This window comes from Anomaloglossus baeobatrachus, chromosome 3 (assembly GCF_048569485.1).
Source record: "Anomaloglossus baeobatrachus isolate aAnoBae1 chromosome 3, aAnoBae1.hap1, whole genome shotgun sequence".
NCBI lineage: Eukaryota > Metazoa > Chordata > Amphibia > Anura > Aromobatidae > Anomaloglossus > Anomaloglossus baeobatrachus.
Window position 1 is genome coordinate 485,918,100 of NC_134355.1, and position 27,943 is coordinate 485,946,042.

The 27,943-nt window shown below is 41.9% G+C and overlaps 1 protein-coding gene across 7 annotated transcripts in view; it reads left to right on the plus strand.

The window, feature by feature from the left end:
* TNIK (TRAF2 and NCK interacting kinase) overlaps positions 1-27,943 on the plus strand; it is a 434,420-nt gene that overhangs the window by 400,454 nt on the left and 6,023 nt on the right. For 6 of the 7 annotated variants that reach the window (XM_075340626.1, XM_075340619.1, XM_075340623.1 and 3 more), the window contains 8 exons: positions 2,378-2,542; positions 4,292-4,430; positions 11,083-11,253; positions 16,243-16,386; positions 20,645-20,779; positions 21,128-21,228; positions 22,869-23,018; positions 25,263-25,422. In XM_075340626.1, the coding sequence (XP_075196741.1) occupies positions 2,378-2,542; positions 4,292-4,430; positions 11,083-11,253; positions 16,243-16,386; positions 20,645-20,779; positions 21,128-21,228; positions 22,869-23,018; positions 25,263-25,422 (1,165 nt within the window). The remainder of the gene's footprint in view (positions 1-2,377; positions 2,543-4,291; positions 4,431-11,082; positions 11,254-16,242; positions 16,387-20,644; positions 20,780-21,127; positions 21,229-22,868; positions 23,019-25,262; positions 25,423-27,943) is intronic. The other variant, XM_075340622.1, reaches the window with a different exon arrangement.

Below are 27,943 nucleotides of genomic sequence, written 5' to 3' on the forward strand. Positions count from 1 at the left end.
AGAGATCTATTTAATAATAGATTTTGAAACTAGATATGTCATATCTAGTGATGGGCGAGCCCACAGAGATTGGGGATCAGCAGGTCTAACCGGATTTAAAAAAAGAAAAAAAAAAAACCAGTTCAGGACCAGAATTACTCCTGGATATCTGCCTGGACGCCAATCCCCATATAAGTCTATGGGGACCTGAATATTGTGCTTTAAAATAGTAGCAGAAAACCTAGGGGGATTAGAGCAAGTGCGTTATACTTAGAGTCTCTCGCGTGGTGGTAACACTACTTCTGGGGCGGCTCATTGCCCTCATACATATTCACTGCTCCCCCCCCACCCCGGCAGTCCCGTCGTCTCTGATTGGTCAGATCCATATAGTTACACAGAGTTCGCTGAGAATTGATTGCCCGAGTCGGTACACAGATACTAGGTATCCGGCATGGATACCGAATTTTACAGTCTGGGTTTGACCAATTTATATTGGTCATCAGCTGGGGTTTATTGATCCCCGTGACAAGCAGATCTTACAAGCTACACAGGCAATGATGACCAGACCGGAGCTGGATAATGTCACATTGACAATGATGGCTACTGTTAAGGCTAAATAGAAAGTTCTGCATTGCCATTGAGCTACATAAAATCCATAAATGTGTAGATTTACTTCAAGTATCTATGTACTTAGGGAGGATGGTAGCTGAGGCTTTATAAAGCATTATGATAAGACGGTGATAAGAATGAAGATTGCCTTTCACCAGTGACATTTCAGATTCTTGTCATATTTCTAGTTTTGATTTAACTTTTTTTCGATCCCTGGAAAGTAGCCAAGACGTGTGTGAGAAGGCACAGCCATCTCCTAGAAGATTGATTTTCAAGTCTCTTATTGCCTTCCTGAATTTTCCCTAATAAATCATTTCATAGTTTATGTAAATGCAAAGAAAAGTCTCCAGACTCTGTCAGCAATCTGGCACAATAATGACTGGCAGGAAGTATATAATCTAAATATTTTATTCTTTCCAGCCTATGCCTCATTGCACTATGCATGCGTGTGTGGCTGCCGGGAGGATCAGGGTTTCATATTTAGCTTTTCATTAAATAAATGTCAATCCTGCTAGTGCATGTAAGAAAGGCATCCGGCATAGCTGACACCCAAGACCATTTGCTACTTGTTCAATCTGCAAAGGTTTAGATTTTATTTTACTATTCATGTGTAGAATTAATAATACCAGGTTTCTTTAGGTTCTTTAATCACCTTCTTTGCAGCAATAAAGTAAAGACAAGTTTTAGAATCTTTTTACGACGTACATCCATGGAGCTTATAGGCGCGTCCGTGTAATGTTTTTTTCTGCTGATACTGTTGTGCCAGTATGACATTGTATTACTAAAGCTTTGCAACTTGGGCATTCATACTTGAAGAATAAATCCTTTTTCCTGATACGCTTCTATAGCAATATCTGCATTATGCCCCCTCTTACTATTATGCATCATAGTAAAGGACTGTACCCTTTAGAAATTCCCTCAATTGGTTTTGATCCCGATCCATACTAATCAGTATGGCTCCAAATTAAGAAAATACTTTGATTCTGATTGTATTATTGTGCGGAGAATATAAAGCTGTATGTGAGGTCCAATTTTGATGCCTTACGCAATGTTCTGAATATGATAATCACACCTGGATTTGTAGAATATGTAATCTCCATACTTTGCTAAGAATATGATAGTGAATTTCCTTCTATATGGTCATTATCTTGTGATCTGCCTCTCTACCTGTAGTATGTATGCCTAAGCTGCTCAAAGGGAATTTGTCAGCAGGTTTTTGATACCTCATCTGAGAGCAGTGTAATGTAGGCAAAGAGATCCTGAATCCAACGATGTGTCACTTAAATTACTGACTGCAGCCATTCTGACTCAATCAGAATTTTTAGCTTAAGTCATGTAGAAGAGTTCAGAAAGCTGTCACACCCACACCAGACTCTTTATAGAGATTGTACATTGACAGAGAGGGGTCAGTCAGAGGAGGGGGCGTGCTGGACTGCTGTGCGAGTGACTTTGTAGTCTGAGCAATGATAAGGGTTCTTCTGCTTAAACAACATAGCAAATAAACAACAGATTAGACTGTAACAAGACAGGCAACTCCTGGTTTTTTTTTTTGTTTTTTTTTGTTAACCTTTTTTTTTTTGTTAACCCTTGCAGCATGCTGGCTTCAGCTTACATAGCAAAAACCTGCTGACAGATAACCTTAAATAGTTATGTAATGTTTACCTTCTGTTCTTTTTTATAGATCTTTCTACTAGTGTTACTAAAATTTAATTTGCATGATATTCTATATATGTTCAAATTCAGCACTTTTAATATAATTGTTTATGTACTTTCCTTCGTATCTCCGCAGACATCTGGAGATAAAAAACGCTCTGGCCATGCAGAAAGTAATGGTTTTGCCGGTCATATAAATCTCCCTGACTTAGTTCAACAGAGCCACTCTCCGGTGGGTACTCCAACTGAGGCTTTAGGGAGAGGTTCAACGCATGCGCAGGAAATGGAGACTGGGAATGAAGTAGGTGGTGGCACTACCAAACTAACCTTAATGCTTGGTGGCTAACTGGTTATGAGTATTAATTCTGGTGAAACTACGTAAATTGACGTATTTTTTTCTAACCCTGTTAGTGCATACTAATACCTTCCAAAACTGAATTCTGATGTAAAATATTAACCCATCGGTTTCATATGCATTCATAGAAGTTACCCTGACTCTGTACTATGCCAGCATGTCATGCCTTTGCCTTCTATTAATTATGCCGCCTTGGTTATATTATTTAGGCGAGGAGTAAAGTGTGACCAGTCATAACTGTATAGTTCTTTCTGCATCTTTAAAAGCTTTATACACATTCTAACACTTTTTTTTTCTTATAGCAATATATAGACTTTTTGCAATGTTTTTAAATGAAGAAATGTCTATTCACTGCAAGCTTGCTTATTCTCATTAATTCCGTAAGACAAACTCCCTGATTAGCTCAGTTTGCAATCAATCCCTTTCAAACTAATCTAAGCTTATATTAAAGAAAGTGTACTGTATTCTTTAGAGTATGAGACACACCCCAGTTTTAGGTAACAAAAATAAAAAGTTTTTAAGGCACTTATTGCACGGTTGCTCATAGTAAATGAAGTTTAATGATTGATAGGTAGTGTAGAAAATCAGTATGCAGCCTTGAGGTTGGTAGCAGTAACTATTTGTACTACACTTTGTACTACTCTGTACTTTTTGTGGGTTCCAGTGTCAGCATTACCTATGGCCCCAGTATTGCATAGGAGGCTAAAGCACCTATTCTGAACTCTGAGGTTGGGAAAGACTTGACAAATGGTCTCTGATAAGTACCACTGTGTGGGTCACAGCAGGAGCCTAGATAAAACCTCTATGGCTGTGTGCTGCAACATGGATGAGCCACCTTGCAGCAAGCAGGGAAAGTGAACAGGCAAAATGCAGTTTAGAGGTATCTGTCTGCAATGGGATTCAGGGATTCTGGCTTCAGATTAGTGCAAAAGTGCAGGAGGCAGCTTTCTATGCAGAACTTTCAATGCTTATGTGTCCCTGGTCCAAGAAATGAGACTGATGATAATCCTGTTTGGTGTGCGCACAAAATGCTGTAAATAGCTCTTAATGATCAGTCATGAAACTTTAAAAGCACTGCTCCTCTGCTTGTCCATTATGAAAGCAATCAGGTGGGTCTGCCACTAAAGACTAATAAATATAGGGGCTTTTTAGTAGGATTTTTTTCTTCTTAAAAACAAAAAGGTCTTTATAGTCTGAAAAATAAGGTATAATCTCATTTTAAATTGGTTTTATGAGAAGTGGCTTCAAACAGAGCCATTGGAAAGGTCAGAACAGGATGCAGCAGCTTGCACTGTAGTGTATTATATGAAGGCTCTATTAGCCAGATATTTCTCAATTTTGTTTTTCTTTTGTACTGTTATTGCTCTGAACTTGAAATAGAAACTAAGTTAGAAGATTGAATTTTGTTTTGTTTTTTTTACATTTTGTTTTTATCTTTTGATAAAACTGCTCATAGAGTGGAAGAAGTGCCCATTGAAACATCAGTACTTAGAAAAATGATTGTAGGATATGTCGGTGAAATTTACTTTCTAGGTAAAGAATTTTACCATTTGTTTCTAGATTGCAGCGGACCAGCTCTTCAGTATATCATTTTTTTGTGCAAATACATTATTTTTGTAGAGTCATTTTAGCTTTACTCGTATATGTTCTACTCTGAATATTTTAGTTTGACCTTTACTATTTTAACCATTATAGTATGGCATGGGAAGTACCACCAAATCATCTTTTACTCCATTTGTTGATCCAAGAGTTTACCAGACTTCACCCACTGATAATGACGATGACGATGATGACGATGATGATGATGACGATGATGAAGAGTCTTCTGCAACAGGTATTAGGAAAATGTGGTTTGTACTTAAATTGGTAATGGTCTTGTAGCCAACAGGTAGGTAGGTAGGTGCCTTATTTAAACGGGTTTGTTGTGATGGCTTAGCCCATTTCATGCCAGGAAGAACTGACACGATGCTTGCTTTCTTGCTGGTGCAAGGGTACAATGTTCCAGATAAATTTATGGCCTGTGTTTCATGGATTGGACTTTCATGTTCTACTTTATCTTTGTACTTCAGTACTATATTAAGGGAGACCACATCACATTATCTACAATTTAGGTATCATATAGTGCCCAATTGTCATCAGTTTATAGATTCACTTATTCTTTTCTCTGCAGCAAGGCTGACTATTATATCGCCCCCCCAACCCCCGCATGCATTCTTCACATGATACAATACTGAACACCTCAGGTATCTTTCAGATAGCACATTCTCAGTATTGCCAGGATTATGTGCAGAGAAGGAAGAACCTGAGGAACATCATAGGATAATAGTTGCAGTGATCTCAGAAAGATGGCACTATTTTGTGTTCTACTTTTGTACACCACAGTAATGGGCAGCCGTTTTGTGGTTTCCTGTGGTGTTTTGGACCTATAGACTACAGGGCACCTTGGAAAATTGCATTTACAGGTCACCAAGATGGCGTAAAAAGTCCAAGTAGGTCAATTTTAAAAAATGTTCATATTTTTTTCCTCCATGTGAAAATGAGCATTTTTTGTATTTGAGTCCAAGTAAACTAAGAAAGCTCTCAAGTCCCAATGTATTCAGTCTCTCCCAATCCAGCCTGGCTTATAGCAACAGCATGTACAGAGCAGGTGTAGGAGTGGCACTGATGAGCTGTCAATCAGGTGGGGAGAGCAGAGTTTGTGTGTGTGTGTGTCTATATATCTACAGTACTCAGCATAAATGAGTACACCTCAGCAGATTTGTCATAAAACCTTTAGTTTCCAGTTTACTTTCAGAATCAACATTTTCTACGGTTTCCATACTACAAAATATGCAAATGTGTGCTATTGGTTGCAACCAGAATTTGTAATTTGGCACACCCAAAAAATAAATTTTCCTAATAAATTAATTGAAGACCGTGTTGCAAAAATTAGTACACCTAATTGAAAATCTTGGAGTAAATCTAAAGTTTAGACTACAAAATTCTAATTAACAAGAATCCAACCTCAGTTTAGCCTAATTATCCAGGTCTCTGGCAGACAGTGGACTATAAAAGGGCGTTACTTAACAAAGAAAACTGCTTCCCATTTCATGCTGTTAGCAATGGCACTACGTGCGAAAGAAATGTCACAAGACCTGTGGGACAAAAAGTTCTATACAAGAAAGGTGAAGGCTACAAAAAGATGAGCAAATCTTTACTTACCAATCAGAATATTATAGCAAAAGTGGTACGAAATATAACAAATATGTAAATGCAACCATCTCACAAACATGTCTAAGCAGACCTCGGAAGTTAACAACTAAACAGAAGCGTCTTCTGATGAGAACGGTTGAGTAAAATCGACATGCAATTTCACTGCAGTTAGCTAAAAAAGTTGAAAGGTAAACCGGGGTGAATATTTCCCAGGACACATTCAGCATGCACTGCAGCGGAATGGCATGCATGTGTGATTCCCAAATGAAGCTTCTCCTAAAACCCATGCACAAAAAGGCCCAACTACAATTTCCTGGTGCACATGCTGAAAAATATGAAGACTACTGGGACCAAGTGATGAAACCAAGATAGATGTTTTTCGAACTGATGGCTTAAAAACTGTGGCGTCGCAAAGGTGAGCAGTACAAAGAAAAATGCAAAAATACATGGTTCTTGCAGTGAAATAAGGTGGTGGCAGTGCCCTTATGTGGGTCTGCATGAGTGCTTCTTGTGTCGGGGAGCTACGTTTCATTGATGGTATTATAAATTTACAGATGCACTGCTCAATATTGAAAGAGAAGATGCACTCCGTGCCCTCAGTAAACATTCTCTTTTCCAACATTATAATGATCCAAAATACACATCCAAAGCCACTGTTTAATTTCTGAAGAGGAACAGGGTAAAAGTGATTCAGTGGCCAAGTATGTCTCCTGATCTGAAACCAACCGAAACACCTATGGGGAATTCTGAATAGACAAGTTGAGCATCACTCTTCATCCAGCATCCAGGCTCTAAAAGAGGTCAATCTTGAGGAATGAAAAAGATAGATGTTAAAATATGTTGGCAACTTTTGTTTATTTCTTGCATAGAAAACTGTCCTTAAAAATCATGGAGGTAGTACAAAATACAAAATGTACCATATTTTCTGTTTTATAAGACGCATCGGAGTATAATACGCTCCCCAAATTCGAGCAAGAAAAGGTGGGAAGAAAAGGGGGGGTGTCTGTCTTGTAACCCGGTGGTGTCTTACCAGAGGGGGCAGTAGCGGTAATGGAGGAGGATGTGCTGGGGCTGCGGCGGACACTGTGGCTCAGGCTGAGGTGGAGGCTGGGGCTGCTGTGCTGGGGCAGCTGTGCTTGTGCTTGGGCGGCGGCTGCTGTGGACTGTGTGGGCTTCAAAGAAATGCTGCCCGGAGTCAACGAAGATTGAGCTCTAGGCTCAATGGCAAGCACAGATCTCATCTGCGCAAGCGCTACCTCCGGGCGTCATTTTCCTGAAGTCCGCTGAAGTTGCTACATTAGAAAAGCAAAACTTAATACTTTATTCAGAAATCTTTATTTTGCAATTAGTTGTCAGACGTTTCTTGTAGTTCTTGACCAAGTTTGCACACACTACAGCACTGCTTGTTACTGGACAAGATTCAGTTCCTTCCCAGGATTTTCTATCGGGTTAACATTTAGAGACTGGCTAGGCCACTCTAGGACCTTGAAATGCTTCTTATGGAGCCACTCCTTAGTTGCCCTAGCTGTGTGTTTTGGGTCATTTTCGTGCTGGAAACCCAGCCAAGACCCATCTTCAATGCTCCTACTGAGGGAAGTTGGTTGTTGGACAGCATCTTGCAATACATGACCCCATCAAACATCCCTTCAATATGGTGCAGTCGTCCTGTCCCCTTTACAGAAAAGCACCCAAAAAGTATGATTTTTCCAACCACAAGCTTCACGGTTGGGGTGGAGTTCTTAGGGTGGGTGTTCTTGGGGCTGTACTCATCCTTCTTCTTCATCCAAATATGAAGAGTGGAGTGAATACCAAAAAGTTCTATTTTGGTCTCATCTGACCAAATTACTTTTTCCCATGCCTCCTCTGGATCATTCAGATTGTCATTGACGAAATTCAAATTAGTCCGGACATGTACTGGCTTGAGCAGCGGAACCTTGCATGCCCTGCAGGATTTTTATCCATGACGGTGCAATGTGTTACTAATGGTACTCTTTGAAACTGTGGTCCAAGCCCTCTTCAGGTCATTGACCAGGTTCTTCTGTGTAGTTCTTTGATGATTACTGACCTTTCCCAGAATCGTGCTTACCTTATGAGACAAGATCTTGCATTTATTGCATTTAGACCCTGACCAAGTAAGATTGACAGTCAACTTGTCTTCCATTTTCTAATAATTGCGCCAACAGTTGTTGCCTTCTCACCAAGCTACTTGCCTATTCTCCTGTAGCTCATCCCAGTCTTGTGCAGACCTATAATTTTGTCCCTAGTGTCCTTGAACAGCTCTTTAGTCTTGGCCATGTTGGAGAGGTTGGAGTGTGATGGATTAAGTGTGGACAGGTATCTGTTATACAGGTAACAAGTTCAAACCAGTGCAATTAATACAGGTAATGAGTGCTGGTCCATTTTTATTAGTCAACAATATTTAAGGTGAATGAACGGAAAAGATATCTAAATTAAATCAATATTTGGTGTGGACACCCTTTGCCTACAATCCACCACCAATTCTTCTAGGTACACTTGCACACAGTTTTGGTAGGAACTTAGCAGGGAGGGTTCCAGACATCTTAAAGAACTAACCCCACACATTTCTGTGGACGTAGGCTTGCACAATTTCTTCTGTCTTCTTCATGCAATCTCAGATAGACTTGTTGGTGTTCGGATCACTTCCAGGACTCTTGGTTCTTCTCTCCTCTGAAGATAGTTTAGGACGTTAACCGTGGAGTTCGTTACCCTGCAGCAGAATAATTTGTAACCTATCAGACGTCTCCCTGATGGTAATACATTATGAATAAGTATCTGCCTTTATTACTCAGCATTGAAGACACCATTAATCCTGACCAAATCTCCAATTCCATTTGTTGAAATACAGTCCCAAACCTGCAAGGAACCTCCACCGTACTTCACTGTTGCCTGCAGATGCTTATTATTGCCCTTCTCTGTATTCCTTCAGCAACACATTGCCTTTTTTAGAGCCAGATATTTCACATTTTGTCTCGTTATTTCAGAGCACCTGCTGACATTTTTCTGCACGCTAGTTTGAATGTTTTCATGCATAGTTGAGTCGCTTAGCCTTGTTTTCATGTTGAAAATGTGTTTTTAGTCACAATTCTTCCATGAAAATCACTTCTGGCCATACTTCTTCAAACATTAGATTGCTATGGCTGAGCCCCTCTTTTTGCTTATTGTTCTGAGCTGAAGACACTATGGGACAGGTTCTGATTTTAGAATGGAAATAAGCATGATGTGTCTTTCATGTACTGCACTATATTTGCTTAGCTGATGGCAGCGTCTTTGTCGACGTTGCCCATTTCTTGGTGTCCTCAATCTATCCATCATGCAACGCCATCAGGGAGGCGTCTGATCTGGGGCATTTTCCTGCTGCAAAATAAATTTGAAACAAGCATACAGCCAATATAATTAAGAACGATCTTCAGCATAAAAATGAACAAGGAGTTCTAGAATTATGGACATTGTTCCCAGAAAGCCCTGATCACAATCTCATCATTCAGGCCTGTGGTTACATAAAGAGAGAAGGATTTGCCCAAGACTTCATCTTCAAAAGAACTGTGGGTTCCAAGATATTTGGAACAAATTCCCTACTGAGCTGCTTAAAAAAAAATGTGCATAAGTGTACCTAAAAGAACTGATGCTTTGATGTCTCTTTTTTTTTTCTGTTCATTCACTTAAATTGTTTTTAATTAATAAAAATAAATTATTTAAACTTTTAGGTTTGAAAGCATTTTTACTTTGCAGTATTTTTAGTAAAGTTATAGTTTCTCATCTGTATGATGTCTGTCACTGTATGACATGGCTATGGCACCTGTGTTTATACATCAATGATGAAAAAAAATAATACCAAATACAGATTTGTATGAAAAGTGCAATGGTGTAGACCTTTTTTTTTTTTTTTTTTTTGTTTTTTACATACAGTGTGTGAACTACACCTTAGACTTGTTCTGATATGTGTGCTGTCTGTATTAGATCCATCTTTCAACACTTACATATTATATTAGCTTGCATCAATGAGCTATAAGTCAGCTTCTAAATTTTGGTAATTTTAATTCATATTGCATAATCTGCAGCAAAAAACATTTCCATTTAGGATTTGTGATTGCTTAAAGGGAACCTGCCATGTGGAAAAATGCTATTAACCTGCAGGTAGGGGGTTAATATGCAGGTTGATAGTGTCCGAAACCTGCCCAGTGCCCACACTTTATACCCCTTTGCTGGGAGGAAAAGAAATGTAACCTTCCCAGCAGCGTTTGGGTTTCATTCATTGAGGTGGCGCTGGCATGGGTTCAGTCACCATTTTGTGTATCAAGAGCATCAGCTGTAACCCCACCCCCCGAATCCCACCATTAACCCGGAAATTGACTGACAGCCACTCTGCATTAGAAGCAGATGTCAGTCAATGTGGAGCACAGTTAAAGCCGCCGTTCTCCGTATACAGAACAGTGACTGAACTCGTAACAGCGCTGCCCCCGTGACTGAAACTAGAATGCTGCCAAGAGGATTAAAGTTAATTTCCTACCAGCAGCGGGGTTTAATGTGCCAGTGCAGGGCAGGTTTAGAATGCTTTTAACCTGTAGAATAACCCCATGTCTTCAGGTTAATAGAATGTTTCCACTTGACGGGTTCCCTGTAAGCATTCATGTGTTTTGAATGAGGAGAGAGGAGAAAGACCCTAGAGAAACCAAAGGATCAATTGTTTGCCACCTTCAGCTCTCCAAAAGTCATCATCTTTGACCCACATAAACGTTAGATGGTTGGCCGGTCCAACTTTAATGTACATGAGGCCATTTTTTATTTTTTTTTATTTATTTTTTTTAAATAGAGCCTTCACTATTAGCATTTTAATTAGCGTCATAGCTTCAACGATACAGTAAACAGTAAATTTAAAAAAAACAAAGCAAAACTAAACCCTGTGCTATATAAGGTTTCTATACTGTACCATTTGAAAGGAAGCAGTATCGCCGTCCTTCTTCCTGGCTGAATGATTATAGGCATTTTGATTTATTTTTGTTCTTTTGCTGTGCTTGAAGTTTTATTTCTTTATCTCCTTCCCCCTAAGAAAATGAATGTGAAAATTTGGGCTAACAACATTTGGGCACACCAGTTCTTGCTACTCTGTGTAACCCCTGGATGGATAATTTTGGGCTACGAGAGGTACCAACACCTGGTATGCCAAAGGTTGCCAATGCCAAGTATGAATTGTCCAATAATGAGATTTGTGACAGAACACGCATGCTCCATTTTCTTATTCTTTTTTTGCTGAATGAAGAGAGTGTTTTTTTTAGCCCTGTTTACTAGCGAACTGCTTAGACAAGAACAAGCCAAGCTGAATGAGGCCAGAAAAATATCTGTGGTAAACGTGAACCCTACCAATATTCGTCCTCACAGCGATACTCCAGAGATCCGGAAATACAAGAAACGCTTTAATTCTGAGATACTTTGTGCAGCATTATGGGGTGAGTGACGCTATACTTTTACTGAACTGTATTAAACTGATTGTGCTTGTTCTTGTTTCTTCAATATTCATAACTAACAAAGTGAGATAAGCGGGAATGTGCAGCTTTCCCATAACTACAATGTAAAAGCATACACAGCGATATGTAGCACCCTGGTGGTGCTAATAGTACATATTGCATTTCTTAACTTTACACACGTACAGTTAGGTCCAGAAATATTTGGACAGTGACACAATTTTCGTGAGTTGGGCTCTGCATGCCACCACATTGGATTTGAAATGAAACCTCTACAACAGAATTCAAGTGCAGATTGTAACGTTTAATTTGAAGTTTTGAACAAAAATATCTGATAGAAATTGTAGGAATTGTACACATTTCTTTACAAACACTCCACATTTTAGGAGATCAAAAGTAATTGGACAAATAAACCAAACCCAAACAAAATATTTTTATTTTCAATATTTTGTTGCGAATTTTTTGGAGGCAATCACTGCCTTAAGTCTGGAACCCATGGACATCACCAAACGCTTGGTTTCCTCCTTCTTAATGCTTTGCCAGGCCTTTACAGCCGCAGCCTTCAGGTCTTGCTTGTTTGTGGGTCTTTTCGTCTTAAGTCTGGATTTGAGCAAGTGAAATGCATGCTCAATTGGGTTAAGATCTGGTGATTGACTTGGCCATTGCAGAATGTTCCACTTTTTTGCACTCATGAACTCCTGGGTAGCTTTGGCTGTATGCTTGGGGTCATTGTCCATCTGTACTATGAAGCGCCGTCCGATCAACTTTGCGGCATTTGGCTGAATCTGGGCTGAAAGTATATCCCGGTACACTTCAGAATTCATCCGGCTACTCTTGTCTGCTGTTATGTCATCAATAAACACAAGTGACCCAGTGCCATTGAAAGCCATGCATGCCCATGCCATCACGTTGCCTCCACCATGTTTTACAGAGGATGTGGTGTGCCTTGGATCATGTGCCGTTCCCTTTCTTCTCCAAACTTTTTTCTTCCCATCATTCTGGTACAGGTTGATCTTTGTCTCATCTGTCCATAGAATACTTTTCCAGAACTGAGCTGGCTTCATGAGGTGTTTTTCAGCAAATTTAACTCTGGCCTGTCTATTTTTGGAATTGATGAATGGTTTGCATCTAGATGTGAACCCTTTGTATTTACTTTCATGGAGTCTTCTCTTTACTGTTGACTTAGAGACAGATACACCTACTTCACTGAGAGTGTTCTGGACTTCAGTTGATGTTGTGAACGGGTTCTTCTTCACCAAAGAAAGTATGCGGCGATCATCCACCACTGTTGTCATCCGTGGACGCCCAGGCCTTTTTGAGTTCCCAAGCTCACCAGTCAATTCCTTTTTTCTCAGAATGTACCCGACTGTTGATTTTGCTACTCCAAGCATGTCTGCTATCTCTCTGATGGATTTTTTTCTTTTTTTTCAGCCTCAGGATGTTCTGCTTCACCTCAATTGAGAGTTCCTTAGACCGCATGTTGTCTGGTCACAGCAACAGCTTCCAAATGCAAAACCACACACCTGTAATCAACCCCAGACCTTTTAACTACTTCATTGATTACAGGTTAACGAGGGAGACGCCTTCAGAGTTAATTGCAGCCCTTAGAGTCCCTTGTCCAATTACTTTTGGTCCCTTGAAAAAGAGGAGGCTATGCATTACAGAGCTATGATTCCTAAACCCTTTCTTCGATTTGGATGTGAAAACTCTCACATTGCAGCTGGGAGTGTGCACTTTCAGCCCATATTATATATATAATTGTATTTCTGAACATGTTTTTGTAAACAGCTAAAATAACAAAACTTGTGTCACTGTCCAAATATTTCTGGCCCTGACTGTACCTTGATGTAGCAAGATATCCTGATGCAACTAGTAACTTAACACCTAACTGTACATGTTCAATTTTGGTTACAATTTTTAAGGGAAGTTCTCACCTGGTTTTGGATACCCCATAGAGACTCTGATTCTAGCAGTGTTTCACTTACTAGGCTTCTTGCTGTCGTTTTGTTAAAATCTCAATTTCTGCTGTAGATCTCTCAGTAATTTGCTCAGTATGACTCCGCCCTCCTCACTGATTAGCACTTTTTGCCTATGCACAGTATACACAGAAAGCTGTCAATCATTGGAGGGGGCAGATTTAAGGTACCGTCACACTAAGCGACGCTCCAGCAACCTGACCTGGCAGGGATTGCTGGAGCATCGCTACACGGGTTGCTGGTGAGCTGTCACACAGGCAGATCTCACCAGCAACCAGTGACCAGCCAGCAGCGACGCGTGGAAGCGATGCTGCGCTTGGTAACTAAGGTAAATATCGGGTAACCAATCCGATATTTACCTTGGTTACCAGCGCACACCGCTTAGCGCTGGCTCCTTGCACTCCTAGCCAGAGTACACATTGGGTTAATTACCCAATGTGTAGTCTGGCTATGTGTGCAGGGAGCAGGGAGCCGGCACTCGCCGCGTGCGAGCGGCGGACGCTGGTAACGAAGGTAAATATCGGGTAACCAAGGAAAGGGCTTCTTGGTTACCCGATATTTACATTGGTTACCAGCGTCCGCAGAAGCCGGCTCCCTGCTTCCTGCACATTCAGTTGTTGCTGTCTCGCTGTCACACACAGCGATGTGTGCTTCACAGCGGGAGAGCAACAACTAAAAAATGGTCCAGGACATTCAGCAACAACCAGCGACCTCACAGCAGGGGCCAGGTTTTTGCTGGATGTCACACACAGCAACATCGCTAGCAACATCGCTGCTACGTCACAAAAGTCGTGCCTCAGCAGCGATGTTGCTAGCGATGTTGCTTAGTGTGACGGTACCTTTATTCAGTGGTCATCAGTATGCTTGACTACCTGGAAGCTGGTGATAATTTTCTGCTGATAAAGTTTCTACTGTATAGAAAATATAGCAAGCAGCTTAGTAACACATCGCTGGAATCAGGATCTCTGCCCCTACATTATGCTGCTCTCAGATTAGGTGGCAAATACCGGTGGCAGATTCCCTTTTAATTGTCCACTTACAGCTTTTGCACGGCCATCTTTCTGTGATATGGTCTACTTAAGGATACCTCTGTATGTGTGAACATGTACATTTTATGTAAAGCACCATTACTGCTTTATTTTTTATTTTTAAAAATGTGAAGGTCTTTGTGCACATTTTGTTCTAACCTGCCACAATAAAGTGACAGTCCAGAGGATCCTACACGAAGAAGCTTAATTGTGTCTAAATAATGAATTTTCGATAGGTAGAAACTAGCTGTGTGAAAACAGCCTGGAACATGTGTGAGAAGGGCACAACCAAGATCCAGGCAGTCACTGCCCGACATGTGCAATGCGCAAAAATGTACATTACTTATTACTTTCCAACAATGGGAAGTAGGTTTTCAGGCTTGTGACTTTAGTACAAAAGGAAAGACATGAAAAAACTTAGGCACTTGGCAGCACCATGCAGGCACTTAGATATCTATATGCAAATATCATACTTTTATTATACTTTCTTATTGTACAATTCCTATATTTACTATGCACATAATTCCATAATGTTCTGCACATTTAATTAGATTTCAGAAATAAAAACATAGAAACCTCTTCTTTAGATTATTTCATTCCAAAAGGTAATATTATCCACCAGATATAAACCAACACAAGGATGAAACATTTTAATTTTTTTTCCATGGCCGCATGAACTATTTATATCTAATTTACGACTCTCTTATATTACCATGTAAATATTATTTTCTTTGCAATTCATAAAAAAATGCTGTATAAACAAAATATTAGTTCTATTCACAATCTCAACCCTAAAAAGATCCGGCTTTTAAAGGGGACCTGACAGTGGAGACATGCCGCGCGTTCCACACTGGACACATGCCGCGCGTTCCACACTGGACACATGCCGCGCGTTCCACACTGGACACATGCCGCGCGTTCCACACTGGACACATGCCGCGCGTTCCACACTGGACACATGCCGCGCGTTCCACACTGGACACATGGCGCGCGTTCCACACTGGACACATGGCGCGCGTTCCACACTGGACACATGGCGCGCGTTCCACCCTGGACACATGGCGCGCGTTCCACCCTGGACACATGGCGCGCGTTCCACCCTGGACACATGGCGCGCGTTCCACCCTGGACACATGGCGCGCGTTCCACCCTGGACACATGGCGCGCGTTCCACACTGGACACATGGCGCGCGTTCCACACTGGACACATGGCGCGCGTTCCACACTGGACACATGGCGCGCGTTCCACACTGGACACATGGCGCGCGTTCCACACTGGACACATGGCGCGCGTTCCACACTGGACACATGGCGCGCGTTCCACACTGGACACATGGCGCGCGTTCCACACTGGACACATGGCGCGCGTTCCACACTGGACACATGGCGCGCGTTCCACACTGGACACATGGCGCGCGTTCCACACTGGACACATGGCGCGCGTTCCACACTGGACACATGGCGCACGTTCCACACTGGACACATGGCGCACGTTCCACAGTCAGCATGCATCACAGTGCTTGTGTGACTTCAGCCAGGTATATGTGAGCCTATAAGGTTGCGGTGTGTCAGAGACAAACATACTTTACAAGCTGCCAGAGACTGAGCCGCACAGAAGATATGTCGGACAGAGGGGTCAACAGCTTCTCTCTACTTGCTCATCTTGATTGACAGGTCTCTCCCTGCATGGGTGTATAGGTAGCAACCTATGAGTTTCTGGCAATGGGTGAGGGGAAGCCGCCTTTTAAAATGTTTCCTCTGAAACGCTGTAGTGTTTGAGTCAAGCATATACTTGCCTGAATTCACACAGCCAGTGTATGATATGTGCTGCTTGTATCAGATGGCAGATTCCCTTTAAAGACTTGGAGTAGTCTTGCTAACTTCGTAGCGTTGCTCACCAGAACTTGATGTATGATAATACAGGTTGTTAGCTCTACTATTTGCTGATATACATGTTATATTTCACACAGGTGTAAACTTACTGGTGGGCACAGAGAATGGACTTATGTTGTTGGATCGAAGTGGGCAAGGAAAGGTCTACAACCTTATCAACAGGCGAAGGTTTCAGCAGATGGATGTTCTAGAGGGACTGAACGTCCTTGTAACCATATCAGGTGTGATATACAACGTGCCATCAACTGAGCTATGTACTGTATTGGTAAACCATTACTATACAGTTAAAATCATGAGTGTAATTAGATAATTGGACCTAGTTCTATATTGACAAGATGAGAAAAACCCCTCGGTGCACCCTCACTTTGCATGTCATAACTTCTACAACCACCTTGGTCTCTCTGAATTAAACATTGATGGGCTTCTGTTAGCACAGGATATAAATGGTTAATCAATAAGAGTCAGACCCCTGAGGACCCCACACAGCCAAATACTAGTCACCCACTGTGCTGCTGGATTATTATAATAAATGCATAGAGCCCTGGGGGTCAGACCTCCTCAATCAAACGTTAATGGTATTGTCCATCAGTGTATAAAAGAGGAATTACTAGGATAATAAAATCATTTCTGTGAAATAGATTTTTGGAAAAACATTACCCTTTACAAATAGTTTTTTTTTCAGAAATGCATAATCTTTCTATTACGTTCTGACCTTCATAGCCTGACTACTTGTCTTATTTGTTGCTATATACCAGGGGTCTCAAACTCGGCTGGGTGTATGGGCCACACAGAGGAAAAAAAATAATTTGGGGGGGCCACATTCTTTGCAGGACAAAGTGACATTGTTATTGGTACCATATATAATATATTTTATTGTTTTTTTACACACCTTGGGATCACTGATTTTTGAACATTTTCACTTGTTCATTATAGCAAACGTGCACATTCTTTGTTTAAATATAAACCTTTATATATATATATATATATATATATATATATATATATATATATTTTTATTCCTTTCTTGCAACTAATAGTCTTACAATTAGCACTATATATTTTGACGTGGAGTGAAAAGAAAAGGATGATCCGGCACAAAATCTCCTTTGGTAAAAACATCCAAAATTTATTGAAACATCATTAAAAATAGCGTGAAGACCAAGTATCCACTCAGATGGAAAGCATGGAGGTCATGATAACTTTACGCGTTTCGGACAGTTATAAAAGCAAAAAAAGTCCTTAATCATAAGTCTTTTTTTGCTTTTTTGCTTTTATAACTGTCCGAAACGCGTAAAGTTATCATGACCTCCATGCTTTCCATCTGAGTGGATACTTGGTCTTCACGCTATTTTTAATGATGTTTCAATAAATTTTGGATGTTTTTACCAAAGGAGATTTTGTGCCGGATCATCCTTTTCTTTTCACTCCACGTTGCCTGTTACCGGTTGGGATAAACCGAAGGATCCTAGGCACCCGCTAGGCTGAACAGTCTGGGCAGCAGGTGAGCTGAAGTTTTCTTCCTATTTACAATATATTTTGACCAACATCTTTTAGTAATGTTCCCCATATTGTTGTAACGTGCCCATCCTTGTCCCCTTGTAGTATTGTGCCCCATCCCACAGTAATGTTCCCCATTCTTGTCCCCATCCTAAAGTAATGTTCCCCATCCTTGTCCCCATTTTGTAGTAATGTGTTCATCCTTGTCCCCATCCTATAGTAATGTTCCCCATCCTTGTCCCCATTTTGTAATAGTGTTCATCCTTGTCCCCATCCTATAGTAATGTTCCCCATCCTTGTCCCCTTGTAGCAATGTCCCCATCCTATAGTACTGTCCCCATTCTATAGTAATGTCCCCATCCTATAGTAATGTGCCAACCTTGTCCCCACCCTATAGTAATGTCCCCAGCATTATCCCTATTCTATAGTAATATTTCCCATCCTTGTCCCCTTGTAGTAATGTCCCTATCCTACAGTAATGTGCCCACCTTGTCCCCATCCTGTAGTACTGTGCCCACCTTTTCCCCATCCTGTAGTACTGTGCCCACCTTGTCCCCATCCTATAGTACTGTGCCCACCTTGTCCCCATCCTGTAGTACTGTGCCCACCTTGTCCCCATCCTGTAGTACTGTGCCCACCTAGTCCCCATCCTGTAGTACTGTGCCCACCTAGTCCCCATCCTATAGTACTGTGCCCACCTTGTCCCCATCCTATAGTACTGTGCCCACCTTGTCCCCATCCTATAGTACTGTGCCCACCTTGTCCCCATCCTATAGTACTGTGCCCACCTTGTCCCCATCCTATAGTACTGTGCCCATCTTGTCCCCATCCTATAGTACTGTGCCCACCTTGTCCCCATCCTAGTCCCCTATCCTATAGTAGTGTTCCCATCCTAGTCCCTATCCTTGTAATGTCCCAATCCTATCGTAATGTCCCCACTTTGTCCCCATCCTGTGGTAATGGGTCAGCAGCTCCCCTCACCTTCCACAGACGCCGGAGTGAAGGTGAGGGGAGTGGTCTGCGGCCCCAGATCCACAGTGATTGGAGAGATCGGTCACAAGGCCGGTCTCTCCAATCAGAGCTGGGGGTGGGTGAAACACAGGTCACCCAGCTCCAGCCAATGATCAGGGCTACAGCTGCACTGATCTTGGCTGGATTTCAATGTTTCAGCGATTTTCAATGGCTGAAACATTAGTAGCTGTGATTGGCTGAGCGGCGTTCGTCAGCCAATCACAGCCTCCGTAGCTCCGGGGAGGAGACGCCACCCCTCCTGAGGTCCACTCCTCCCCGAATCTAAGGTATTTGCAGCAATCGTAGCCACCGGGGCTGGGATTTCGCCATGACGTACTGGGTATGTCATGGGTACTTAAATACCAGGGAGCCATAACGTACCCAGTAGGTCATAGGTCGCTAAGGGGTTAACGTCCAACACACACACACACACACACACACACACACACACACACATAAAATACACACATAAAATACACACATAAAATACACACATAAAATACACACATAAAATACACACATAAAATACACACATAAAATACACACACAAAATACACACATAAAATACACACATACATACACACATACATACATACACACGCACATACACACACACATACACACACCATTCTTCTCACCTGTCCTGCGCTACCTCCGCTGCCTCATCTCTGCTTCGTGCGGCCCCCAGGCCCGTGCCCCTGGTCACTATCGCGGCAGGTGAGTGTCACTGTCAGTGATTTATGTGAGATGATTGTATTGCCGGCGCGAGAGCGCAGCACCTGCAACACATTCATCTGACATAAAGTGCAGACAGTGGCTGCAGCCCCTGCACTTGCCGCGATAGTGAACAGGGGCACGGGCCTGGGGGCTGCACGAACTACCCTGAGGGGCCGCATGCGGCCCGCGGGCCGCGTGTTTGAGACCCCTGCTATATAATACGGTGGTTCTTCTAGTAGCAGACTTCTTCTCTGGTTGAGCATGCTCCAATGCTTTCTGTGGTAAGTGTGCAGTGACCGGGGAGCACACACATCCCATTTTGAGTAGCACTCATAAAATCAGGCGCAGAGGTCAAATCAAAGTGTTCCTATGTGGGAGACAAGCAGCATTATTATATGCAGTGAGACCTTCAACCATCGCGCACACACAATGATAGAAGATGTGCGCTCCACATAATAACGCTGCCTGTCAGCCGCACAGAAAAATGCTGATGTGACCTCTCCGCCTTGTTTTTATGAGTGCTACTCAAAGTGGGATATATGTGCTCCCCGATCTCCGCACACAGATAACATTGACCCATCGTCAACCACAGAAGACATCTGCTACTGGACAAGCTATAGGGTTAGCAACAATAGAAAGACAAGGGATCAGGCCATATAAGTAAGCCTCCAATGGAAAAATTATGTATTTTGTGAAAGGTTTATAGTTTTTCAAAAATGTATTCATGTATTATTTGGCTTTATATCATAAAGTCATGGGCCAGAGATGCAGTGAACTGGAGAAAAAAAAATCAGATGTTTTTTCAAGAAGGATGATTAAAGAAAAAGTTGGATATGCTCATCTTAACAGGTTATGAGGGTCACATCCAACTAGAAATTTCCAAAATGATGGCTGCAGAAACCTCTCCTTTAGGAATATCACATATCATATATGTGATTTTCCTGAAGAAGCAGAGGGTTTTCTCCAAAACGCATAGAAATAAATGACTATTGACCTACTCCTGGTAGTGGTGCAGCAGTGCAGCATTCATACCCGTTCTTCTGCTTCTGGTGTTATAAATCATGTGCCAAGGATTTTTAAAGGGTCGATATTGATTTGCAGCATCGCTACTTCACTAGGTGGCACTAGAGACACTGCTCTCTTTTTTTTAAGTCACATTTTCCAACGCACAAATGATTAAATGCATCTCTCACGAGTAATTAATTTAAGGTTGCTTTTGAGATTACTTTTGAATGTATTTATTTATTTTTTTAGGGAAAAAGAACAAACTAAGAGTGTACTACCTTTCCTGGTTGAGGAATCGAATATTGCACAATGATCCAGAGGTGGAGAAGAAACAGGGCTGGATAACTGTAGGGGACCTAGAAGGCTGTGTACATTATAAAGTTGGTACGTTCTTTACCAGAAATATAACTCGGCGGTGCCTTCCGATCTAAATGTAGTAATTAGTGGATGTTACTCATCATTGAAGTGTACTGCTGCTGTTACCATTCTATATTGCAGATGTATCATTAATGTTTAGTAATCCTTAAAATCTGGTGCCAAAAACCACCGATAACTTACTGTATGGTCATCATATCTTGTGTACTATCTTACTAGCAGGCATAATCTGTGTGTAAGAGCTAGTGTAAAACACCCTGGTATGTGATCAACATTTATTATGTTCTGAAATGTTACTATTCTAACTTGAACAAATGTTTGTTTTTTTGTTTGTTTTTTTTTTTTTTATATATATAGTGAAATATGAAAGAATCAAGTTTTTGGTTATCGCATTAAAGAATGCTGTAGAGATTTATGCCTGGGCTCCAAAGCCATATCATAAGTTTATGGCTTTTAAGGTAAGTTATTCCAATGAACGCGGGTGAGTTCACATTGTGTGGTAAATGTGTTATGTGTTTTAGACACTATTTGCACCTGCCTCAAGAGTTTGAGAACTGTCCAGTATAATTGGGCTTGCTCTAATTTACCGTATTTTTCGGACTATAAGACGCACTCTGGTTTTAGAGGAGGAAAATAGGAAAATAAAACTTTAAGCAAAAAAATGTGGTCATGACACACTGTTATGGGGCGAGGATCTGCTGCTGACACTGTTATGGGTGTAATGTTCCCAAATTCTCTACTAAGGTACCCCATCCTGGTAATGATCCTCCTGCCTTGTATATGATCCTGCTATAAACCCCCATCCTGCTCATATACCCCCATCCTGCTCATATACCCCTATCCTGCTCATATACTCCTCATCCTATTGATATACCCCCATCCATCCTGCTCATATTCCCCCATCCATCCTGCTCATATACTCCCATCCTGTTCATATACCCCCATCCTGTTCATATACCCCCATCCTGTTCATATACCCCCATCCTGTTCATATACCTCCATCCTGTTCATATACCCCCCATCCATCCTGCTCATATACTCCCATCCTGCTATATGCCCCCATCGTGCTCATATACCATCCTGGTATATGGCCTGTATCCTATAGCACAGAGAAAAAAAAAATGTTTATACTCACCTTTTCCTCACTCCCTGCAGCACCGATCATCTTCCTCTCTGCGCCAGTGACCTGTGTGTGGAGCCGTTCCCCTGCAGCATCGCGATGTCTTCCTGTCTGTGCCGATCAGCACAGATCAGCTGACCGGCACAGACAGGAAGACATCGCGTGCTGCAGGGGGACGGCTCCACACACGGGGACGGGTGAGTGTACTGATTCAATGCACCCCGCGCTGATGATGACGCGTGGGGAGCAGTGAATACAGCCGCATATGATCACTCCAGGCTGTAGTTGCTAGGGGTGATCATGCGGACCGGCTCTTTGCTATGCGCGCGTCCCCGCTCGTCCTCCCGCCCACCTGTAGCGCCGGCTTCTGTGCTGAGAAATGGGCGGGAGGATGGGCGTGCATATGTAATGAGCGGGCCCACGTGGTCACGGCAGGCGCTGCTGCTGCCTGCTCGTGCCCCCGATGACCCGCTCCACCACAGCACCCTCATTCCCGGCCACAGCCCTATAGTCAGACCATAAGACGCACCCCCAACTTTCCCCCAACATTTGGGGGGAAAAAAGTGCGTCTTATGGTCTGAAAAATACGGTATGTATTTCCACCCAACAAGTATTTGCAGAATGGATACTTGAATCAATGAGTTTCTCCCCGTTTGCTACTTTTTTACAGTATGTATGGCAATAAATTACGGTATATTTCTAATGCTGTAATCTATGAAAAACAAATCAGAATTTCATGCTATATTTTTTAGCGATTTATTTTTATAATATAGTGATAAAGAGCTGTTTTTAGCCAACAAAACATGTTTTTGTGAATTAAACCTGGATCGCAGTCTCCTGCCTAGATCCGGATACGTATTGGGGCATACGGTGATTAATTAGCAGATTGTCCCTTTCTTTAAATTGTCATACTTTTATATTTTTAAAAATGCATTGTGCTTGGCATTAAAATGAAAGTGTATTTCATTATTTGTTTAGTCTTTTACAGATCTACAACATAAGCCATTGCTTTGTGACCTGACTGTAGAAGAAGGTCAAAGGTTAAAAGTAATATTTGGCTCCAGCACTGGTTTCCATGTCATTGATGTCGATTCTGGAAATACATACGACATCTACATACCATCTCATGTAAGTAATGGAGAAGCATCATATCCTAGTTGGTGTAAGGCTAAATTCCCACATCTGTGTGTTACAGCCCGAGCATGAAATATGGAGCAACCGCGGGTCTCCGAACCAAAACGCCACAGTCTCGTAGACATATCTGGAGCTGCTAAGTTCGGGTCCAGTGTCCTGTGGATGCTCCGTGTATGACACACAGATGTGTGAACCTAACCGAAGGACACTAGTGATTTATATGGATAATGATAAGTTTAGATTTCATAAACATATACATTTATTAACCCCTTATAATAATGATTGTAAGTTGTTATACTGTGAATTTGAGTATTTCATCCTCACTAAATCTCTGCCTCTAACATAGCTATCCATGCGGTACGCCGCATTATGGCAGTATAGGGGTATGATATGTATCTTTGGATTGCATCTCTGGAATCCACATATCTCCAAAACTGAGGTCTCCCGTGCCCTTGTCTGACTGAAACCCCAGCCACAGATACAGAAGTGGTGGCCACTCATACATGGCATTCTGCATTTCCTTCTGTTAATATAGAAGAAAAAAAAAATGTCCCTATCACATGATGTACTAATTGGAATTCTGTCTTCCCAGACATTTACATGACATTTGCTTTTACACACTGGCATTTTTATGGTTGTCACTATAGGTTAATTGGCTTGTAACTTGTGTTGGTTTAGTGCCCATAGTTCTTATTTTCCACAAACAGTAATAAATTAAAATAATACTTACATATACAAATGATTTTCTTGAGGGTCTCCTACTTTCTCTGTTTTTGAACTGATTCTCAACAAAATGATCTCTTCTGCAATGTGATGGAAGTATATATTTGAGGTGGAAAGGAATAATTAGATCCAATAAAGGAGGAAGGAAAAAAGCAGCAACTCACCGGTGGATGAGATAAACACTTCTTTATTGTGCAAACACGGGTAACATCTAGTGCAGGGAGGGGGAGCCAAAACCTCGGACAACGGTAACCCGTTTCAGCCCCCCCCTCCGTGCACTTCATATTACCCGAGTTTGCACAATAAAGAAGACTTGATCTCATCCCCCGGTGAGTTGCTGCTTTTTCCTTCCTCCTTTATTGGATCTGGATTTTTTGCACTGTGGTCATCAATAGCGGTCCGGTTCCTTAGACCAGTGTGATGCTGATTTTATCTCACTGGTGGTGCCCAGTCTTTTACTCCTGTACCTGAAAAAATAATTAGTAACTAAATCTGCCGATACACATGAGATCACTTAACTGAGAGATTCTGTTTACAATGCAGTGACAAATCCACCAAACCTTAGTGTCTTATCTACCCTGAAAGGATCAGGTTGTGCCTGTCCAATCCTTCAGGAGGCCCCATACACATCAGATGGTCAGCCGGTCTTGCTGCAATTAGGAAGGGGACTTCGACCAATCTAAATCTAATGTGTGTCAATGGTGCAAAGCGCATTTGTGTCTCTACCCCACACTCCTTTAGGGAACTGAGCCAGTATATATTGTCCAGAGTACATTAAAATAAAAAAAAGCATCAGGATAGAAAGATGCACTTGCTTTCCTTAGGGTACCTTCACACTAGCGATGCAGCAGCGATCCGACCAGCGATCTGACCTGGTCAGGATCGTTGCTGCATCGCTACATGGTCGCTGGTGAGCTGTCAAACAGGCAGATCTCACTAGCGACCAGTGACCAGCCCCCAGCCAGCAGCGACGTGCAAGCGACGCTGCGCTTGCACGGAGCCGGTGTCTGGAAGCTGCGGACACTGGTAACTAAGGTAAACATCGGGTATGGTTACCCGATGTTTACCTTAGTTACCAGCTCACACCACTTAACTTAGCGTGTGCAGGGAGCAGGAGCCGGCACTGGCAGCGTGAGAGCTGCGGAGGCTGGTAACGAAGGTAAATATCGGGTAACCACCTTGGTTACCCGATGTTTACCTTTTATTACAGCTTACCACAGGCTGTCAGACGCCGGCTCCTGCTCCCTGCACATTCAGGATTGTTGCTCTCTCGCTGTCACACACAGCGATGTGTGCTTATCAGCGGGAGAGCAACAATAAAAAAACGAACCAGGGCTGTGTGTAACGAGCAGCGATCTCACAGCAGGGGCCAGATCGCTGCTCAGTGTCACACACAGCGAGATCGCTAATGAGGTCACAAAAAACGTGACTCAGCAGCGATCTCAGTAGCGATCTCGCTGTGTGTGAAGTACCCCTTTTATACTGCACATCAACTTTTGCTTTGCTTATTTGTAGATTCAAGGTAACATCACTCCCCATGCCATTGTCATCTTACCCAAAACAGATGGCATGGAAATGCTTGTGTGCTATGAGGATGAGGGGGTGTATGTGAATACCTATGGCCGAATAACTAAAGATGTGGTGCTTCAATGGGGTGAGATGCCAACTTCAGTGGGTGAGTTGTTTTTAATGCATACAATATTATATTATGCCCTAGCTAAAAAAAAACACAACTATGTTTTCCCTTACCCTATGTTCAGTAAATGATAGTGCACTGTAGTGTTGGTGTGTAAATATACTCCACAATCATCGTCTTGTCTGGTGTCCATTGCTGTTCTGCTCCTCTTGTCAGTCACCTGACAGCTATTCAGATTGTGCTGTGTGTGACCTGGACATGGCTTTTATAATATAAGCCTATTGGGTGACAGAACGAAACTCCATATTCTTACATTGTAAAAAAGATTTCTCACACACACACACACACACACACACACACACACTGAAGTGGTGTAAAAGTCTTAAAAAGCTTTGTGCAACTAGTACTGGTACAAAAAGAGTACAGCTTTTGGTGCTTTCACGAAACTTCGGATCAGCTCCATCAAAATGGGTGGAGTGGCGTGTGACTACTTCCCTGTCGAATTCATCAAATCTGTTGGCATTTTCTACGTTAGAAATGTTTCTCCAGTCCCTAACTGCAGTAGCATTTCTGACGCAGCGTGTGGAGATGTACGCCACTTACTTGAGGCGCTAAATTCATTAGGTGGCATGCACCTCTTAAGAAAGCTTTCTCCTGAAGTGTTTTGGTTTTCTTAACGAAATCTAGGTATAGTGTGTGTGTGTGTGTGTGTGTTTTAATATACTCACCTATCCCTGCCTTCTCTGGTATCCAGTGCCGTCATTCTCCTCTTCTGAGTGATGTCACCGCTTTTTAGACTCTCCGGGTCAGACTCTGCTCTGTGTCGCCTGGAAGAGACTTTTACAATGTATTTGACTATGGAGCTACATAGACTTTCCTTGTAAAAGAGACTTCTGGCTCATGCATTTTGTGAGCCAAATAGTCTGAAAAGCAGTGACGCCCCTGAGAATAGGAGCAGAATGATGCTGGATACCAGAGATGATGGCGGTAGATAAGTATAATAACACACACACTAGATGCAAATATACATAGATTTAGTAAGAAAAAAAAGTTCTTGGGAGGTTCTTCTTAAATGAATGAATTCTTTGGTATGTACTCTCGCTCGTGTTATGCCAGTCTTGATGTATCTGCCCCATAGAGTGCAGTGTGATATGGAGAGCTTGAGTTGCCATTGTGTGACTCAGAAGATGATGACCGGAAGGTTTATTAACACGCGGACACTGCACTGTACTAACACACGTTTAGGAAAGAAACTGTTAATAGAAGTGCTTCTTCACGAATCCATGGCTTCATTTTTGATAAATCATAAACAGTATAGAATTCAATAACTATTTGATCTCCTAGTCCTATGGCATTATGTGTTTTTGTGTGGGGACATTGTCCAAGGCAGGAAATCACATTCGGGCAGTGAAAAATGATGTGGAATTGCCAAGATCTTTTTTTTTTTTTTTTAAAAAAAAAAAAAAACAAAACCTACTGACACTTTGTAAGCAAGACCACTCCTTGGTAGGGAATTCTATATAAAGTAGAATATCCCAACAGTTAACCTTCAGGTGTAGTTAGGGTGAATCCCCCCTACCCCTGTAGGTTCCACTTTTAGGATATGTACGCACGTTGATATTTGGATGCAGACATTTTTGCATAATTTCTGCATTTCTTAGCACAAAAGATGCACATTTTTGTATGCGTTTTTCACCTGCGTTTCTCTAGTGGTTTTGGACACCAATGAATGCTATAGAGAGAGATATATATCCCCCCGACATATAATACAATTTCACCATGTTGAGCTTCTTGAACAGCTTTTTTTGTGATTAAATAAGTGAAAAAAAAATTATGTGGGGGCGCTCCTACTTTTGATAAGCAGCAAATTTAAAGCAGACTACTGAGAGCTGATATTATCAGACTGGGAAGGTCCATAGTTATTGGGCGCTTCCCAGCCTAAAAATACCAGCCCACAGCCAGCCATCACATCAGATGCGCCAATTATGGCTTTTCCCGATTGCCCAAGTGTTTATTTAAATAAAGTATTTGTGTGTGTTTTGTTTTGTTTTTTTCTTTACTTACTAGGTTAGTAATGTGGGTGTCTGATAGACGCCTCTCCATTACTAATGCCAGTGCTCAATGCCAGCTGACAATACACAGCTGACATCAACCCCAACTACCATTACCCCAATTGCAACCGCACCAGGGTAATTGGGAAGAGCCAAGGTGAAGCGCCAGAATAGGTCCATCTAATGTGATGCCCCATTTCTGGGGTAGCTGTGAGCTGGTATTTTTAGGCCGCAAGGGCCCAATAACCATGGACCTTCTTAGCCCGATAACATAATTTCCCAGCTTTACCTTTGCTGGTTACAAAAATTCAGAAGGATCCCCTATTGTTTTTTTTTTTTTTCTTTTTCTTTAATCATAAAAAGCTGTCAAATAAGCTCCACAGTGTGCAATTTTATTATTACTGTCGCCCCTGCCTGTCACCCTGCCTGTTTATCTATTATCTATCTCTATAGATACTACACAAAGAAGGACTCTTCTCCAGTTATTAATATAAAAATATTTTATTAGT